This window comes from Haliotis rufescens, unplaced genomic scaffold, assembly GCF_023055435.1.
Source record: "Haliotis rufescens isolate VD_foot unplaced genomic scaffold, xgHalRufe1.0.p SCAF_9, whole genome shotgun sequence".
Classification (NCBI taxonomy): domain Eukaryota; kingdom Metazoa; phylum Mollusca; class Gastropoda; order Lepetellida; family Haliotidae; genus Haliotis; species Haliotis rufescens.
In genome coordinates this window covers 29,913,181-29,932,721 of record NW_025964383.1, presented here as the reverse complement: position 1 = coordinate 29,932,721, position 19,541 = coordinate 29,913,181, and the positions used below count along the sequence as shown (strand labels likewise).

At 40.2% G+C, this 19,541-nt stretch overlaps 1 protein-coding gene across 1 annotated transcript; it reads left to right on the top strand.

Annotated features, from left to right (window-relative positions):
* The first annotated feature begins 3,726 nt into the window (after window positions 1–3,726).
* LOC124130912 (glycoprotein 3-alpha-L-fucosyltransferase A-like) lies at window positions 3,727–9,818 on the top strand. Its single transcript, XM_046493967.2, has 2 exons — window positions 3,727–3,852; window positions 8,288–9,818. Exon 2 carries the CDS (start codon window positions 8,299–8,301, stop codon window positions 9,478–9,480), a length of 1,182 nt encoding a protein of 393 aa, XP_046349923.2. The 5' UTR covers window positions 3,727–3,852; window positions 8,288–8,298; the 3' UTR covers window positions 9,481–9,818.
* The last annotated feature ends 9,723 nt before the right edge of the window (window positions 9,819–19,541 follow it).

Genomic DNA, 19,541 nt, shown 5'->3' with positions numbered 1-19,541 from the left:
GGCCAACTTGCACAAAGCGATCTTAGCGCTACGACTATTGTAAGCCTATGTTAAAGTATGGGAGTTACGATCATCTTAGCGCTAAGATCGCTTTGTGCAGGTGGGCCCTGATGTGTTGACTGCCAATTAAGTCGGCTGCGACCAATTAACACCTGAGTTAATTTACTCAGCACTCTAGTGACACTCTATAACAACTACTACTACTACTACTACTACTACTACTACTACTACTACTACTACTACTACTTCTACTGTCACTGCACCGACTGTTACTACCACTACCACACCACCACCACCACTACTACTACTACTTCTACTACTACTACGACTACTACTACTACTACTACTACCACCACCACTTCTACTACTACTACAACTACTACTACTAGTATCACCACCACCACCACTACTACTGTCACTGCACAAACTGTTACTACTACTACCACTACTACTACTGCTACTGCTACTACTACTACTACTACTACTACTACTACTACAACTACTACTACTTCTACTAGTACTACTACTACTAATACCACCACCACTTCTACTACTATTACTACTACTGTCACTGCCCCGACTGTTACTACTACTACTACTACTGCTACCACTACTACTACTACTACAACTACTACTACTACTACTACTACTACTACTACTACTACTACTACTACTACTACTACTACTACTACTACTACTACCACCACCACCACTTCTGCTACTACTGCTACTACTACTGCTGTCACTGCACCGACTGTTACTACTACTACTTCTACTACCAGTACTACTACTACTACCACCACCACTTCTACTACTACTTCTACTGTCACTGCGCCGACTGTTACTACCACTACCACACCACCACCACCACTACTACTACTACTTCTACTACTACTACCACCGCCACCACCACCACCACCACCACCACCACCACCACCACCACCACCACTACTTCTACTACTACTACTACTACTACTACTACTACTACTACTACTACTACTACTGCTACTATCACCACCACTACTACTACTACTACTACTACTACTACTACTACCACTACAACTACAACCACCACTTCTACTACTACTACTTCTACTGTCACTGCACCAACTGTTACTACCACCACCACCACCAGCACCACCACTACTACTTCTACTACTACTACTACTGTCACTGCACCAACTGTTACTACTACTACGAGTACTACTACTACTACTGCTACCACTACTACTACTACTACAACAACTACTACTACTACTACTACTACTACCACCACCACTTCTTCTACTACTGCTACTACTACTGCTGTCACTGCACCGACTGTTACTACTACTACTTCTACTACCAGTACTACTACTACTACCACCACCACTTCTACTCCTACTACAACAACTACTACTTCTACTACTACTACTACTACTACTACCACCACTTCTTCTACTACTGCTACTACTACTGCTGTCACTGCACCAACTGTTACTACTACTACCAGTACTACTACTGCTACTACTACTACCACTACTAATACTACTACTACTATCAACACCATCACTTCTACTACTACTACTACTACTACTACTACTTCTACTGTCACTTCACCGACTGTTACTACTTCTACTACCATTATTACTACTGTCACTGCACCGACTGCTGCTACTACTACTACTACTACTACTACTACTGCTACTACTACTTCTACTACTACTACTACTACAAATGCTACTAGTTAATGTCTAGAGCTACGACTACCACTGCTACAACTAACAATACCACGACTGTATATAGACAGTCAACTTGTCAGGTCAGTAGTCTTACGCAATGTCATGCACAGGACGATGAAGGACAGCCAGTATTCGTTATATTCAGGTTGCTTCTGTATTAGAATAAGCCCTTGCGAAATAAGGTAGTCAGATTGCACTTTTATCCGCCACATGTGAAAGCGTGACAATTCACAAGCACACTGACATACTCTACTTTGTCAACACACATAATCATGGTGACACGACCTGACTGAAACGAAACCTTACTCTGACTCTGATGTCTTCAATTACACTTCAACAGCCCCTCAATGAATTGCAGTAAGAACGCACATCGACATTCCTGAACACTGTGAGCATACATAAAGACATGTGTATTGGCACTGAAATTAATTCAAAGGGTCGCTCCAATGACGGACTATCTAAATATGTACACAATCCCACTTGAATGTGTAGTTTAAATGAATATTGTAATACAAATAAACTGTTAATGTATATCAATGTATTCGCTCATGTAGGCCATGTAATACACATCTAATTTGGTTGAACCCTGAAATATTTACCCTTTGCTTTGAGACAACCCCCTTTCAATCCGGATTAAGCAAGACACCTGCAAGACTGATTTCGATAGAAGTGGCACGACATCCCAGCTGGGGTCCAGGGAAAAATCAGAACAAAACCAATTTTCCAGACGTCTGCTCATCCATTCGACTTAAAACCACAAGTGAGTGAGTACGTGGTTTTACGCCGCTTTTAGCAACGGCGGGGGACACCAGAAATGGGCTTCACACATTGTACCCATGTCGGGAATCGAACCCGGGTTTTCGGCTTGACGAGCGAACGCTTTAACCACTAGGCTACCCTACCGCCCCTAAAAACCACAAGTACAGAAGTACATTAATTTACAAAGTCCTGATTGATTCCCTTCATTCAGCAATTTCTGACCGGTTGAACGGACGACAGTCAATTCTATATGTAATTGTATTTAGATTTACCAAGGCCTTAAACATTAAATTTTATATGAAACAACCTGTAACCAAAAAACGTCACCAAAGCATTACTTGGGTGATAACAGTCGCCCAAACACTGCATACTTTAAGAGGAAGTAAATTAACATAGCACAGATTTTCAAGCAGATATTACAAATTTCATTTCAGATAGATCCGAGATACATGTAGATCTTTCAGAACTAATTAATACACTTAATTTATAGCGACAAACCTCTTTCCATATTCATAATAAATCTCTGCCAAACACATCGTTCATTTACGATTCCGACTATATCATGAACATGTGTTCATGAATCACTATCAAATAGAGATTATACCAGGTGTTCGCGAAAAGGTGAGCGCATGTACCTGTCACACATTGCCATTACACATTTATGAGAGTCGGGAAACATCAAAGAATATAAATAGCAATGATTCAATGATTGTTACTGATTATTCAAGGGGTGGGCAATCAATGGTTGATGCTGTTGCTTCAGCTAAATAAAAAATTATATTTTCTCAGAAAATACACATCTCAACATCGAACTTTGCACTGTATCTCTCCCATTAGAGTAGAAAGTGTTTCTTAAATTTGAAAAGAAGCCACGTAGTAGTTTCAACACGTATGTATATCTCTATATCGACCCCTTAGCCACACGGGTTTGTTAGGGCGTGACTTTTCTTTATCTAACAAAAACAAAACATAAATCCAAAAGAGTGGTCTTGTGGTACACATTGCGCTAACAAAGACAACGACAGTTCGCACGTCTAATATGCAGATAACAATAGTAATTTCATACGCTTCCCGAAGCCTGACACACTTACAACACAGCACTCATCAACCACATAGCAACCACCCTTAGCAGAAACTGATTGACGTAAACCCAGGGCCCAGTTGAATGTCGAGATGAGTCCATACATATATATCTAGAGGATTAAAGCGGAGCTTAAAACATCTTATTGTACATCAGTGTGATCACGTGAAGGTAACTCTAGATCTATTTGTGTGAGGTGTGCTGCTGGTTGGAGTATATGGGGTGGCGGGTGTAGTTCATACAGGATTCTCTTTCGCTGTCGGATACCTAACTGGATTCTGGTTGTCCAAGGTACGTCTTCATTTTGATGCCAACAAAGCCATCCCTTGTGTTGCCATTCCTGTTACTGCACCTAAGAAAACAATACTATATCAGTGAAGCGTCAAACTTGTTATTTGGTTGATAATGTCCGTTCTAAATTTTCATGTCACTTTTTAACACAATCAAAGACCAGACCATGACTTTTCAAGCACAGACCTAAGTTCGGGTACAGTCTGGTGCTTGAAGAAACAATCCCTTCAAAAGCACAGTGATGTTGAACGAAGCTGCCACAATCAACTAGATTTGATCGCTTCGGTGTTGAACACAGGGTTACAATGACCTCGCTGGCCTGTCGGTGTTTGCTTTCTTGAATCTTACTTATCAGGTCATCGTGTTTTAAATGTGTTTGGATCATATCATATGGATATCGATTAGAGACGGATAAATAATTTTGTAAATCTCGACACAAAGTTGGATATATTTTAGATTTCTTTTATTCCTCTGACGGTTGATACTTATAAGTTCGACTTTTTTTCAAACGTAATTTGTAATTATATTTTTGCGGGGAGGAAAAGATGGCGGTCATGGCAGATTTATGCGTAATTTTCAGAGGGAAAGTGTGTGTGTGTGTGTGTGTGTGTGTGTGTGTGTGTGCGTGCGTGCGTGCGTGCGCGTGCGTGCGTTTGTGTGTCCGTTTTTGGATCGACCCTGGAATAAAAATCGTGGAGAATGTAATAGTGTCGTGGCTATTGATGGAAGAAAGGGGAGAGGTCAGACTTCCAAGCAAACGTCCTGTTTTGATATAATGCTCTTTGAGCATGATATCTATCATGGAAAAAGAGCAATACAAAGGGATTATTATCAGTATCGAAAGAACTATTGTGATATCCATTCATAAAAACCAAACAATTAAAACATGAAAACAAAACAAAACACTTGTGTGTGGCAGAATATCGGCGCAGTTTATTCAGTATTGGTGGCGTATACTGTGTTCAAGTGGGGTTTTGATGTTAAACTGCGGAATGGTATCTCAGTGAGCTAGCACTATAAATCGGCATCAGTCCGGACTAGTACAAGCAGCCACACACACACAGACGTGCATGCACGTCGCTATATAAGCGCAATAATCTTGGACATTATCATTATTATCATTGTACGTCACTATTATAAATTAATTGATGTCATTTGAATGGTATGACACACTTACTTGAATAAACCCTAAGGACCTCACAGCTCTCTTCTCTCTTGTTTAAAGGCTAGCTCGCAATAGCTAATTCCCCAGATCGAGGCCTTACTGTTATTTGAATCCACTCAAGCGTCTTAAAGGGAAAAAATCCATGAAGTGGTTTTCAAGTTATAGGTCAAAAACATTCCAAGTAAATATATTAGAAATAGCTGCATTTTGTCAGACAATCCAAATATTGAAATCAAAATTCGCATTGCACCTCCCCTATTGGTATAGACAGTGTTCACAAAGTTCTATGCAGTAGTTTTCAAGTTGTAGGCCGCACAAAAAATGTCCCAAGAAGGCCGGCCGGCCGGACGGACGGACGGACGGAATTCCTTTCTATAACTACATGTATATACCCCGCCCCTTTCTAGAAAGACTTGTATGTCCGAAGTTTGCTTCTGCCTGACCCGCGCACTCCAGTTTCCGCCTGGACGTTAGTTTCCCATATGGTTATATACTTATTAAAAGCAGCGTTTTGTACAGTCTTAACTAAAAGCCGTTTTTCCACAGGAATAGCTGAACTTGTGATATACGGTATAATATTCTGTAGATAAAGTTCAAGTTCTTTCTTGTTGATTTATCCGCCCATATAAATATTCGTTTGTTAATTCTCCTCTCAGTGGTGTTAATTCTTGTCCAATGCGCAGGAACGCTTAACCACTGACGGACCTTTGCTGACGTAGTGACAGACATTTGAAGTAATTTGATGTATTAAAGACGAGTTTAGTCTAACTGGAACATATCTTCTCTATTTCAAACGTATACATTTTATTCCACATTTTTGGATAAATCGTCATAATACAGTGGTACAGTAAAAACGGAAGAACTAAGGAAAATATCATTTGTAAGTTACTTTCTGACCTTGTGAAGTCCCTAAATACACTTCACAGGAAATGGGAGCTTAAATTAAACACCACGGCAATACACAATTATCTCCAAAATTGCTTCAACATAATTCATAAATTTTCTGTCGATAGTTATACATAAAATCTTCCTTATATAATTTTACACCGAATTGTAGTAATTGTGGTAATGTTTATATTAAATTGGAAGAAAGAGAAAACGATCACTGTAGTTTATGCAATGATGAACACGAATCTCTTGAAAATCCATTTTATAGATGCTATAAAGTTTATCAAATCATAGATTCTTCACAAGTATGATGTGAAGAAATTACTGACGCGCATGCAGAAATATATCGAACGTCATTTATACTCTTTCTATTGCGTTTAACTTGTTGTGTCCAAATATTAATAACGTTTGATATGTTTCTACATGCGCGTCAGTAATTTCGTGACTTCAATTATATATGTGCGTGTCAGTATTTTCCCTCTATTATATGTGTGTGTAAATAAATAACTATAACTCAGAGGTCAGAAATCTTATACAATAGATGGAACACTTCAACACCATAGAACAAATCTTATATTGTGAAGACCACGGGTCTTAAATGGACAAATGCTCAACATTGAAGTAACTGCATCATTGATTACTTTGGTTATATCGATCAGATATAGTTTTAACTTATCTACAAGTCTGTATATCTCAATCTCTACCCCTCAACCACACGGATTTATAAGGGCGTGGCTTTTCTTTATGTAACCCCCCCCCCAAAAAAAAAATAAAAAAAATAAACCCAACAGAGTGCGCTAACAAAAAACATAACAGTTCGCACGTCTTACATGCAGAAAGCAAAAGTAATTTAATACGCTTCCTCAATCCAATGATAAATATGAAATGTCCAGAATACTCTTATGATAAATGTGAAATGTCATGTCTCCATTAATTCATTTCTAACTCATAATTCTCTCACGAACTTTATATACCTAATGCAACCACACCATCGCAGTTATGAACAGTTTGATTTGTTACAATTTTGTTACCATTTTCTAAGTTTTTAGACGCATTTTAACCTCATAATAGCAGTAGCAGTGGGTTTTCCCATTTGGTTTTGAAATCGATATTCGAAGTGGTTAAGATTAGCTAACGCCCTGAAGCTGTGTTGTAAAATATAACCAGCTCTCTCAATACCCCGTACTCACTTGACTGTGTGGAGTTTAACGTGTGCAGAATAAACAGTTAGCGCACTGCTCCACACTACAACACATGTTGAATGTTCAAAACGTCAAAGGTAGCGACCGCAACATTGCTAGGACTTATTTTTCACGATATAAGCATCAGCATTAGACTATTGATTGGACACAGTTAGTCATTACGATGTGCATGATTGAGTTATTTCAAAAACAATCAAACGTAGTATTCTATGCCTAATGCAACCACACCATTGCAGTTATCAACAGTTTGATTTGTTACAATTTTGTTACCATTTTCTAAGTTTTTAGACGCATTTTAACCTTAAAATAGCAGTAGCAGTGGGTTTTCCGATTTGGTTTGGAAATCGATATTCGAAGTGGTTTATGATAAGCTAACGCCCTGAAGCTGTGTTGTAAAATATAACCAGCTCTCTCAATACCCTGTACTCACTTGACTGTGTGGAGTTTTCCGTGTGCAGAATAAACACTTCGCGGACTGCTGCACACTACAACACATGTGTTAAAAGGTAAAAGCGTTTCGCTCGTCACGCTGAAGAGCCGGGGTCGATTCCTTTCATGGGCACAATGTGTGAAGCCTATTTTTGGTGTACCCCGCCGCGATATTGCTGGAATATTGCTTACGATGACGTAAAACCATGCTCACTCACTCGATTTGGGATCCTGATTGTGGAATCAACTTTATCATCATGCATGTCAGAGAATTGTTTGTTTGTTTCTTGTTTAACGCCGCACTCAGCTATATTCCAGCTATATGAGACCCGTGATGATCCAGGGTAGAATAGGTATTCAGCAACCCATGCTTGCTGTAAAAGGCGACCGTGCTTGTCGTAAGAGGCGACTGACGGGATCGGGGGGTCTGGCTCGCTGACTTGGTTGATACATGTCATCGATCCCAATTACGTGGATCGATGCTCATGATATTAGTCAGTGGATTGTCTGGTCCAGACTCGTTTATTTACAGACCGCAGTCATATAGCTGGAATATTGCCGAGTGCGGCGTTAAACAACAAACCAACCAACAAAGCCGGAATTCACGTGGGCAAATACATGTAGAAGTTTCATGCACACACAACACCACGGAATATTGAATCTTAGTTCATCAGTGTTCAGGACACAATGTATGTCCATAAAAGTAATAAAGCATGCCATAATAATAATTCTTTACAACGTTTTTTTTCAGCTCCGGACATAATGAATTCCAACTACCAAAGATGTTTGTTTATATGTCTGTCAATGACAACTCTCGCTACTGTAGCTTTCTATTGGACAGTTAATCCAGATGTGGGTGTATTCCAAATCACAACTTTCAATTCAACAAAAGTTAACACGTCCATAAGAGAAACATCCATCCTCGAGGTCTCTCAAAAGCATCCCCTCGTACTTCGTAGACGAAATGTGGTCATCACTTCAGCAGATTCTCCTCATGCAACTAAACGCATTGTGTGGATGAACGTCCCACCCTGGTACAAGACAGTTACATCTTTCGCCCACTGTTACGTTCGTTCGTGTGAAATAAGTACAGACGAGGCACATATTTCATCAGCTGATGCTGTGGTTGTCAATGGTGTTAATTTGCCATCATCAAAACACCCAAACACGGACATGAACCAGGTGTGGATTATGTATGGATGGGAAGCACCTCCCCACTATTCAACTAACACGATTTTCCGTCCTGACTGGAATGGACGTTTTAACTGGACATTGACATACCGACTGGATTCGGATATACCATTTCCTTACAATAGGATAGTGTACACTGGAGGCAGTGTGAATATAAGTGATGTTGTGAGACGGAAAAGCCGATCTATTGCTTGGTTTGTAAGCAACTGTCGTACACCCTCAAAGAGGGAAGTGTATGTTCAAGAACTGCGGAAACATATTGATGTCGACATTTATGGCGCCTGCAGAAATACTAAGAGTTATGACTGTCCAAAAGGAAAGTCCTTCGAGTGTCTTGGTCTGTTAAACACCACGTATAGATTTTATCTTTCGTTTGAAAATTCCCTATGTAAAGACTACATCACAGAGAAGTTCTACAACACGTTCATGACTTCAGCTATTCCCATCGTTCGTGGAGGCGCTGACTATGAACGTCTTCTGCCAGAAGGAACCTTCATCAACACAGCGTCATTTGACAGTCCCAAGAGTTTGGCGAACTATATCCGATATTTGGAGAGGAATGAGACAGCTATGGGGGCAATTTTAGAAAAGAAGCACAAGTATGAATACATTATTTCAGAAGGAACAAATTTTGATTGGAGGTGTCAGCTGTGTGCCAAGTTACATGGACATTTTACGAGAAAATCTTACACAGATATGAAACAATGGCTTAAGGACGGAAAGTGCATAGAACAGCCAAAAGTTCTGCCGTAGTGCTTGGGAATGTAAAAACGTGTCATAATCATTGAAGATCAATACAAGATTTGCACACGAGGCAGTTGGAATCCCTAGTTGATTCTTGTATGACACTTGTTAAAGAACTAACTCTATGTTTACTCTCTCTGTGTGCTCTTCAATACACGTGTTCAAGATCCAGAACAGGTGTTTGTGCTGATTGTGATGCTGATGGTCACGCTGGAGGCTTGTGTTGATACAAATGCCAATATAAATATTGATGTTTATGACTGTACGAACCGAACACTTTAGTTCTAATGTTTCAAATTATTAAAAATGTATGTTACTGATAATATAAAACACTTTGGTGCATTCTTTACATGTTTTGTGAGCAGAGGCGTCCATATTGAGACAGCAAATTCTCTGGATACAGACTCGTTCCTTCATGCTTCAATGTCCATAGCCCGAAAAGACCTGTCAAAGAAATAGGGTGTGACAATGGTACTAACTTTATCAGTGCAGCTAAAGAACTGCAACAAGCAGGAGCAGAAAAGAGCCAGGAACGTAATCAGTCTTTACCTTCTGAAAGGTAATATTGACTAGAAATTCAACCCTAGATCAGCAAGCCATATCGTTGGCGTTTGGGAACGTCTGACCAGGTTCGTTTTCCTCTTCTCAGCGAGTTTGGTGAACGTTTGAATGATGAGTCGTATCAAACAATATTGTACGAAGTTGAAGCCATTGTAAACTCCCGACACTTCACAACTGTATCTGACAGTACTGACGATCTCAATCCTTAAACGCCTAATCATCTACTGATGATGAAGTCAAATGTGTCTATATTACCTCCAGGTCATTTTGGGGGCATGGGTTGCCCAGTCGTCTAAGGCGTCGCGATTCGCTGTGCAGAGTTGCGTCCCTTGGGCACGCCAGAAACCTATGATTGTGGGTTCGAATCCCGGTTCGCCCCGATTATGTTTCTAGGTTTGTCAGCACCATACCCGTGCTCGTGGGTTTCACCAAAGTGGTAAACGTCTGAAACCTGCATCACTTCGGGCTTTCCTCCCACATTAAGCTGACACGCCGTGATATAACTGGAATACTGTTAAAAGCGGTGTAAAACCCAACCCACTCACTCACTCACTCCAGGTCATTTTCAACATGACGATGTCTACATGCAGCGGAGATGGCGAAGGATCCAGTATCTTGCAAATGTAATCTGGTCTTGTTGGTGGAAAGAGTATCTTGTATCTTTACATGTACAAGTGCGACAGAAATGAAATGTGCCCAAACGCAACTTGCAAGTGGACTAATATTGTTCTGATCATGGGCCATAGCTCACCTAGACTCCACTGGCCAATAGACTGATCGCAACCGACTCCGACAAAAGAGGACTTGTTAGAAGTGTGGTATTGAGAACACTGAAAGGGGAATTCCGCAGACCAGTTCACAAACTTGTAGTACATTTTACTACAAGTGAATGCGTGATAATTACAAAGAGAGAATGTTACACGATGAACTGATACTAGTATTTTGCAGTGTTATATTGTGTTAGTCCTGCACGTTTCAAGTGTATTTAAACATATATGTTTAAGAGGCATTGAGTGTACGAGCAGAACACTCACTCTAACGTTTCAAATGTTTAAAAGTATAAGTTAATTATAATATTTTAAAATATTAACATTAGTCCATAAGTGTCGTTGGTTGAATGAGTAAATCACTTGAACCTTTAATTAAAGCATTTGTTACTACTGAGGTACAGGCTTTAAACCCAGCCAGCTGCCTAAACTTTGGCAGTTTTATATTAAATTGTGTGGAAAACTTAGCAAGAGTTTTGTTTCTCGTTGTAATTTTCTGAACCTCATCATCCTCAACGTATGTATTTGATAACGCTAACGGTAAGGCTGCAACGATATGATGCCGCTACAATGATGATGATGCAGGGGATATCTGCGAGGTGTGTGATAAACTCAGCCCGATTGGTGAACATGTTTTCAGGCTGTTTTACATCATGATATTAAATTAAAATGTGCAATCCCCTATCTTAATACACAGAAAGATCGTATAACTCTGGCAAGTACTTTTGGTGACATTCAGTGTTTACGTAATAGGTCTACATTGCTGAGGTAGCTTTGCCTTGAAGTGTCTTTTGTACATTTGACAATGAATTGTATTTTATACTGCATTTAAAATTCTTAAAGTCAGATGTTGCTGCTATGTTACTCTTGTGAGTATTATTGGATAGGGGCAATCCCAATACCTGACATTTTAGGATCACGAAGCCCTGGCCATAATGTCTGACCTTAATGATTGTGTGTCAACTTGTCCAAACAGCGTTGTTCACTGGTAAACGTAGATATTGCTAACAGCAGCATACACGTCTATTCATTCATTTACAGCCATCCATTCATTTAAACATTCATTCCGTCTTTCGGAATGCATATACGTTGAACACCTCCCCCCCCCCCCCCCCCCCCCCCCTACACCCAAATAGCGATGCTTTGCCTGCCTGGAGAATGGCTGGCCCCGATGCTCCTGTTGATATTGTGCTAGCGAGCAGTGTTGGGAACACAATGTAATGCTAAACAAAGGGAGTGGATTGCCCTAGGCCGTCACACATTACCTTGATATATATATATATATAAAGAGAGAGAGAATATTGTTTATTAAAGTGTCACATGTTATATACACTTCGTAATAAGATATATACAAAACAGTAAAATATAACATCCGGCCAAATATGACCTACGAGACACTATAAAACATATCAATCATAAAATTATTCAGTTGAAACAGAATTAAAAAAACATACCTCGTGATGCAGGCGCGGAGCACGGCCGAGGGCGGTTTCAGTGAGGAGCGCACCAGTATGCCAGGATACAGGGCAACTGACTTCGAAAGTCCTAAGTTAAACAGTGCGCTCCCCCTTAACTCCCCCCACCGCGTTGCGCCGCCCCCGCTCCCCGAGTGCGTGCTTGCGTGCGTGCGTGCGTGCGTGCGTGCGTGCGTGCACACATACACACCACGTCATACATACATACATACATACATACATACATACATACATACATACATACATACATACATACATACATACATACATACATACATACATACATACATACAAGTCATACATACATACTTCGCTTAAAATGAAATTGCCTTCTTTTTACCATGTTGTAAATTGATTTGGCTAAAATACATTCGAGCGATTCTTCGTTCATAATAAAAATAAACTTTTCTAAACTACTCATATAATGAAATGTTTTATCTACAGAAGTTGCTTCTCTAGCTTAGTTGTATCTTAAATCATCATAAAATGGACATTCTATTAAAAAGTGACATTCATCTTCAACATAATTTACATGATCATTAGTAGGATTGGCGTGACAATATTTACAAGTCCTATCCAACAGTGGGGTAGGTGGCTTGGCGTAGCGGCCGGTCTCAACATGTAAAGGTAAAATACCACATCGAAAGGATGCTAAAAGTCTTCGATGATCTCTAAAACGTACATGACATAAATAAGGCTCAGCAGTAGGTGATGATTTGTACATTCTGTATGTGCGTAATTTATTGCCATTTGGATTATTCTTGTCATTCCAAAGCGCAGTATACCACATATCACAATCTTCAGCAGTTAAGAAACACTTTACTCGGTCAACACACTGTTTAATGCTGTATCCACAATAAGGTAAATATGACAAATTATAGTGAGCTAAAATGTTTACGATTTTTTTATCCCAGGATTGTGATGGGATTTTGGACCAATTATGAATGATAAGAGGGAGATGATGGGCCTGCATATTCTGAATTCTAAAATATAATCTAAAGCAGTCAACGTGCTGTGACACTTTCACAGAACACCAGCCCATGTCCCCCCTAATAGCAGTAACTGGGGCATTTTTTCTTACGCCTAGAAACAAACGACAAGCCTTATTTTGAATTATTTCTACTTCCTTATACTTATTCAAACCCCAAATGCCAGCACCCTAAAATAGAACAGGTTCTACAAGAGCTTTATAAAGCTTGTTAAATACTTCGTAAGACATGCCACCCGCGTGTTTAAACTTTGAATACAACGCAGAAAGAGCTCTGCTAGCCGATTTACACAGTACCTGGACTGTTTTGTGCATATCTAAATGCTCATTAAAAGTTAAACCAAGATATTTGTAAGAGCTTTCATAATCAATAATAGATTTGCCACATACAAATACTCGCTCAGATCTAGCCACAGATTTGTTTCTGAAATGCATGATTTTGGTTTTGTCTGAATTAATATCCAAACGCCATTTTTGACACCATATATTTAAAACATTTAACATTTTCTGTAACGAGTCTTCGTCTTCAGCTAACAAGGCTATATCATCAGCATACAACAAAACTGATAACACAGAACTTTCAATAGGTATGCCACAGTTTCACTTATTCATGTCTAACACCAAATCATTAATATAAACGGAAAATAACGTTGGCGATAACTTTCATCCTTGTTTAACGCCCAAGGTAACATTAAAAGATTCAGTGATAAAACCATTGAGCTTAACTGCACACTTTACGTCCATATGTAAGGCTTGTACAGCTTGTAGCATTTTACCATGAATACCAACAGACATAAGCTTGTACCTAAGGCAATTGCGATTAACCCTATCAAACGCCTTCTTAATATCAACAAAACAGACATACGTAGATCGTTTAGAGGCTTTACGGTTATTAACAATATTATAAAGTGCATATAAGTGATCAGTGCAGTTTCTCTTAGGTCTAAAACCATTTTGCTCTTCCACAAGAATATTATTTGACTCCAACCACTTCTGTATCCTACAGTTCAGTATACACGTGTAGACTTTACAGGGTATTGATATGAGAGTAATGCCCCTGTAAGACAAAGGATCTGACGGGGTACTTTTGTCCTTAGGAATAGGAGTTATTAGTCCTGCTCCCCACTGAGACGGCGACACTGAATGTTCAAAACAATACTTAATAATATGGTGAAGTAAGTTAATGCAATGAGGATTTCGTAGTACTTCTACCGGTATACCGTCTACCCCAGCCGCTTTTCCTGTCTTCATCTGCATAACAGCAAGGTCAACTTCCTGGACTGAGACAGAGCGGTTCAAATCCGACAGATCATAATCTGCACACTCCACGGTACCGCTACGCACACGTTCGCACACAGTATCATAATGAGCACGTTCAAACGCTGTATTCTCACTACCGTTATAAAGCGTGCTGTAGGAGGTTTTCCAGTGATCCAATACAGTGTCAGTCTCACAGGTCACGAACCCGACGTGCATCAACACCTCCATAGGGATAACGGAACTAGACTTTCTGTCGTTGGCTATACCAAGTCGACCTATCTTTTTCCAGAAGTCTCTGCCGCTGTTAATGTTCTGTAAACTAATTAGTTCTTCTTGTTTCTGTAGCTGGTATGATCTTCTCGCCTTGCGGTTTGCTTTGTCAAACAGTTTTCTTGCAGATTGAAAAACGCCTTTAAGAACACGTTTACGATGAACACAACCTTTAAAAGACAACCAGCGCTTTTCCTTTACACCAACCCCATCCCATAATAATTGTAATTCATCAGTCCAATATGGCTTTCGCCTACAATAATACCTGTTGTTGGTGTTTTTCTCAGTAAATGTCTCTATCTTATTTAGCTTTAAGTCCATTTCTTTTTTAATGAAAGTAGTAAACTTCTCATATGCAGAGTGAGCGTCGTCTATCTTCTGAAGTGTATCTTGTAATTTGCGTGCAGTATGTTCATCATTCAGGAAACTGTCCGGTATATTAGCTACATTGTACCTTGGTATATCCCAGCAACCCGATGACAGCTTCATATCGTCAGACTGAGAATCTGGTTGAATTGCAAGTAAGTCTAGCGTTACATCCAGTACAGAATGATCAGGAATACAGTCACATCCCATCTGAGTAGTAAAATTATGTACGTCTGAAATAAGATGCACGTTAAAATCTGACACTTCATTCAGCTACTCATGAGGCACAATAATGTAATCTACTACGGCCCGACCCCTATGCGACACAGAAGTGAAGTTGTCGTTTCCAAGTCTACCGTTAACAACACACACATTACAGTCTATAAGAAAGTCTAGTAGTAGGTACCCAGCTGCATTAACGCTCTCGTCTATCGCATTCCTTTCCCCCACACTGTCTACACCTTCGATATTGTCGGAGTTACTACCAATGCGTGCATTAAAGTCGCCAGCGATGACAACTTTTCCAAGATTTTGATATTCATAAACATGTTGAAGTAAAATATCAAAAAATTCTTCTGCATCATGTGACCTAGTAGAAGCGGCTGGAGGTAGATACGCTACACACAAACATAGATTCTCGACTGTAGTATCAGAAGACAAACGGAGCCATAACACATCCTCCTGGTCACTGTCCAGTGCTTCAACTTTATATCTAGATAAAAATGATGTCTTTATAAGAACCCCAACACCGCCAGATCCACGTTTAGCCTTTGTATGCAGGTTTGTTCTATTATTACCGAACCATACATATCCATCCAGACTAATGTCCTCTTGGTCCCGTAGAAATGTTTCACAGAGACATAGAATATCATAGTCAAAGTACCCAACTGCATTTTCCCTAAAATGTCTGTTATTTACATTCATTAGAGACCATCCACCGACATTCCACAGACCAAGCCTGACCCCCTAGGCCCGGGGAGTTGTGGTATTTTTCTTCCTAGAAATAAATCCACTTCTGTTCACAGTATATAGATTTTCCTTCCCAATTTCCTTTAGTAATGTTCTCATATTGTTGCTATGCATTCTCTCCTCCAACGTTGTACAATTTTCAATGAAAGTGTTACTATACTTACGGGAGCTCTTCAGAGATGATTGAGCCTTCATAAGTTTTGTTTTCTGGTCCAAAGTGTCAATAGTTGCTAACACTACTCCAGGGTATTTACCATAGGATTTCTTCCTCCCAACATTAGAGACATTCACGTCTGGTAGGTGTAACCCGTCCCTGATAAGAGCCATTACCTTTTTAACTGTAACTTGTGGGTCCGTTGCTTCGTCTGTGTGAACCTGCAGATTCTTAATAACAACAGATCTCTCGATGATCCTGTCTTGAGGTTTGGATTTAGCAGCTTCTGAGAAAGTCTTTTCAAATTGTTGTATTTTCTTTTCGAAGTTATCTAATCTTGAGTCTATATCATTTCTCGCCCTGTTTATTTCTAACTTTATCTTCTCGTCAATTATTGCTGCTATTTTCTCAGTGAGCCTTGTTTCTAGATTATTCTCAAAGCTCGACATTCTGTCGTTGAGATCAGTTCTCATTTGTGACATTTCTTTAACCAGAAAGGTAAGCATGCCTTTAACTTCAGTGTCATTGGCTGGATTTGAAACTTCCCTGAGCCCGCCATGTTGGCTTGGGCCGACCGTGTCCTGCTCGCTCGCATTTCCTGAACTTTTCATTTTTCTTCGATTCGTCTTGCCTAGAACAACTTTCGTTTCTTTCTTCGTCTCTTGCTCTTTTTCGTTCTAATCTGTCTTATGAATGTAGCAGCCATGACCGTCTCAACAAATTCACTGTCACTGTCTCTCAACACGTCACACCTAGTCGAGGTTGCAAGTATAAAATATCTCGTGTAAAAGTTTCTTCTTGATGTAAAATCGAAGACGGAGCACAAGAATAAGATCTGGGCTGATTTAAAACATGTAAAAGGCGATTAAGACTTACGAAATGACAGGTTTTTCACTTTTCAGTCGGAGCATTCAAATCCGTGACCTGCCTGTCTCGCGCATGCGTAAAAAAAAATGATCACGTTTCAACACAACTCGAAGCCAGTTTCTCTGCACACAGAACAAATGGACTGGGCATTAACAATATTCAATACATAGAGCCTTAGGCAGCTTCACATCGCGTTGTGTTATGTACATCAATTGTCCTCAATTCATCCATATAGTTCCTACACCTTGACATATCCCTTTCACTATCTGTGTGTTCACATGTGTCAACACACAATCATATAACTGATGATATGCAGATAAATGTTGCAAGGAGGTCCTGTGTGCGGTATCACAAAGTGCGTTCAAATGACAAGACGTTCGATGCATCCCATAGAATTGTTTAAATATTCCCAATGATGTTCAGGGTATAGTACATGGACATTGAAGTGTGTGTGTGTGTGTTTTATGCAAATGCTATGGCGTAGGAGCTGGGTGGTAATGCACGTCATATTATTACCGACTGTGTGGTTTACTCATACACATCTCAACTGTGAGTGAATGAGTACGGCTTTACGCCGCTTTAAGCAATATTCCAGCAATATTACGGCGGGGGACACCAGAAATTGGCTTCATACATTGTACCCGTGTCGGGAATCGAACCTGGGTCTTCGGCGTGACCACTAGGCTACCCGACCCCCCCCCTTATCAAGTGTGATAACATCATTGACACGGCGGTATTTATCAGTGAGTGAGTACAGTTTTACGCCGCTTTTAGCAATATTCCAGCAATATCACGGCGGGGGACCCCAGAAATGGGCTTCACACATTGTACCCATGTCGGGAATCGAACCCGGGACTTCAGCGTGACCACTAGGCTACCCGACCGCCCACTCATCAAGTGTGATAACATCATTGACACGGCGGTATTTATCAGTGAGTGAGTACGGTTTTACGCCGCTTTTAGCAATATTCCAGCAATATCAAGGAGGGGGACACCAGAAATGAGCTTCACACATTGTACCCATGTCGGGAATCGAACACGGGCCTTCGGCGTGACAAGCGAACGCTTTAACCACTAGGCTACCCGACCGCCCCCTTATCAAGTGTGATAACATCATTGACACGGCGGTATTTATCAATGAGTGAGTACGGTTTTACGCCGCTTTTAGCAATATTCCAGCAATATCACGGCGGGGGACCACAGAAATGGGCTTCATACATTGTACCCATGTCGGGAATTGAACACGGGTCTTCCCGGGAAGCGAACGCTTTAACCACCAGGCTACCCGACCGCCCCTTTTCGGTATCTATCAAACTACTATAGCAAGTGCATATACATGCACATTTGTACAAGACAACAAACACCATGCAAGTTCACAATAAAGCAAGGGTTCGTGTCAAAAAAAGTAAATACAGGCAACATTATATATGGCAGGAGTAGTTTACAAAACTGGTGTTTATTTATCAAATATTGAAGACTCTTGTTATTATATTTCATTAAGATAATTTAACAACTGTTTTTATTCTGTAAAGGATGTTCATTTGAGAGCCTAGATGTAAGTCTAGTCAGGTGTCACGGAGCTGTGCTCCAATGATCAGGGGTGTCATGAAAAAAAAGAATAATCTTGGTCATAGGTTCACTGGTTTATTAATGACGGCTAATTGTACTAATAATTGACAATTAAAGAAAAGGTAAAGCCAATCTGCGCTGACAGAGATCACAATTTAATTCCATCAGCGCAAATATACAACCAGTTTAGCTACACAACACTTTGACAAGATACGGACCAGGGCCAACTTGCACAAAGCGATCTTAGCGCTACGACTATTGTAAGCCTATGTTAAAGTATGGGAGTTACGATCATCTTAGCGCTAAGATCGCTTTGTGCAAGTGGGCCCTGATGTGTTGACTGCCAATTAAGTCGGCTGCGACCAATTAACACCTGAGTTAATTTACTCAGCACTCTAGTGACACTCTATAACAACTACTACTACTACTACTACTACTACTACTACTACTACTACTACTACTACTACTGTCACTGCACCGACTGTTACTACCACTACCACACCACCACCACCACTACTACTACTACTTCTACTACTACTACGACTACTACTACTACTACTACTACTACTACCACCACCACTTCTACTACTACTACTACTACTACCACCACCACTTCTTCTACTACCGCTACTACTACTGCTGTCACTGCACCAACTGTTACTACTACTACTTCTACTACCAGTACTACTACTACTACCACCACCACTTCTACTACTACTTCTACTGTCACTGCACCGACTGTTACTACCACTACCACACCACCACCACCACTACTACTACTACTTCTACTACTACTACTACTACTACTACTACTACCACCACCA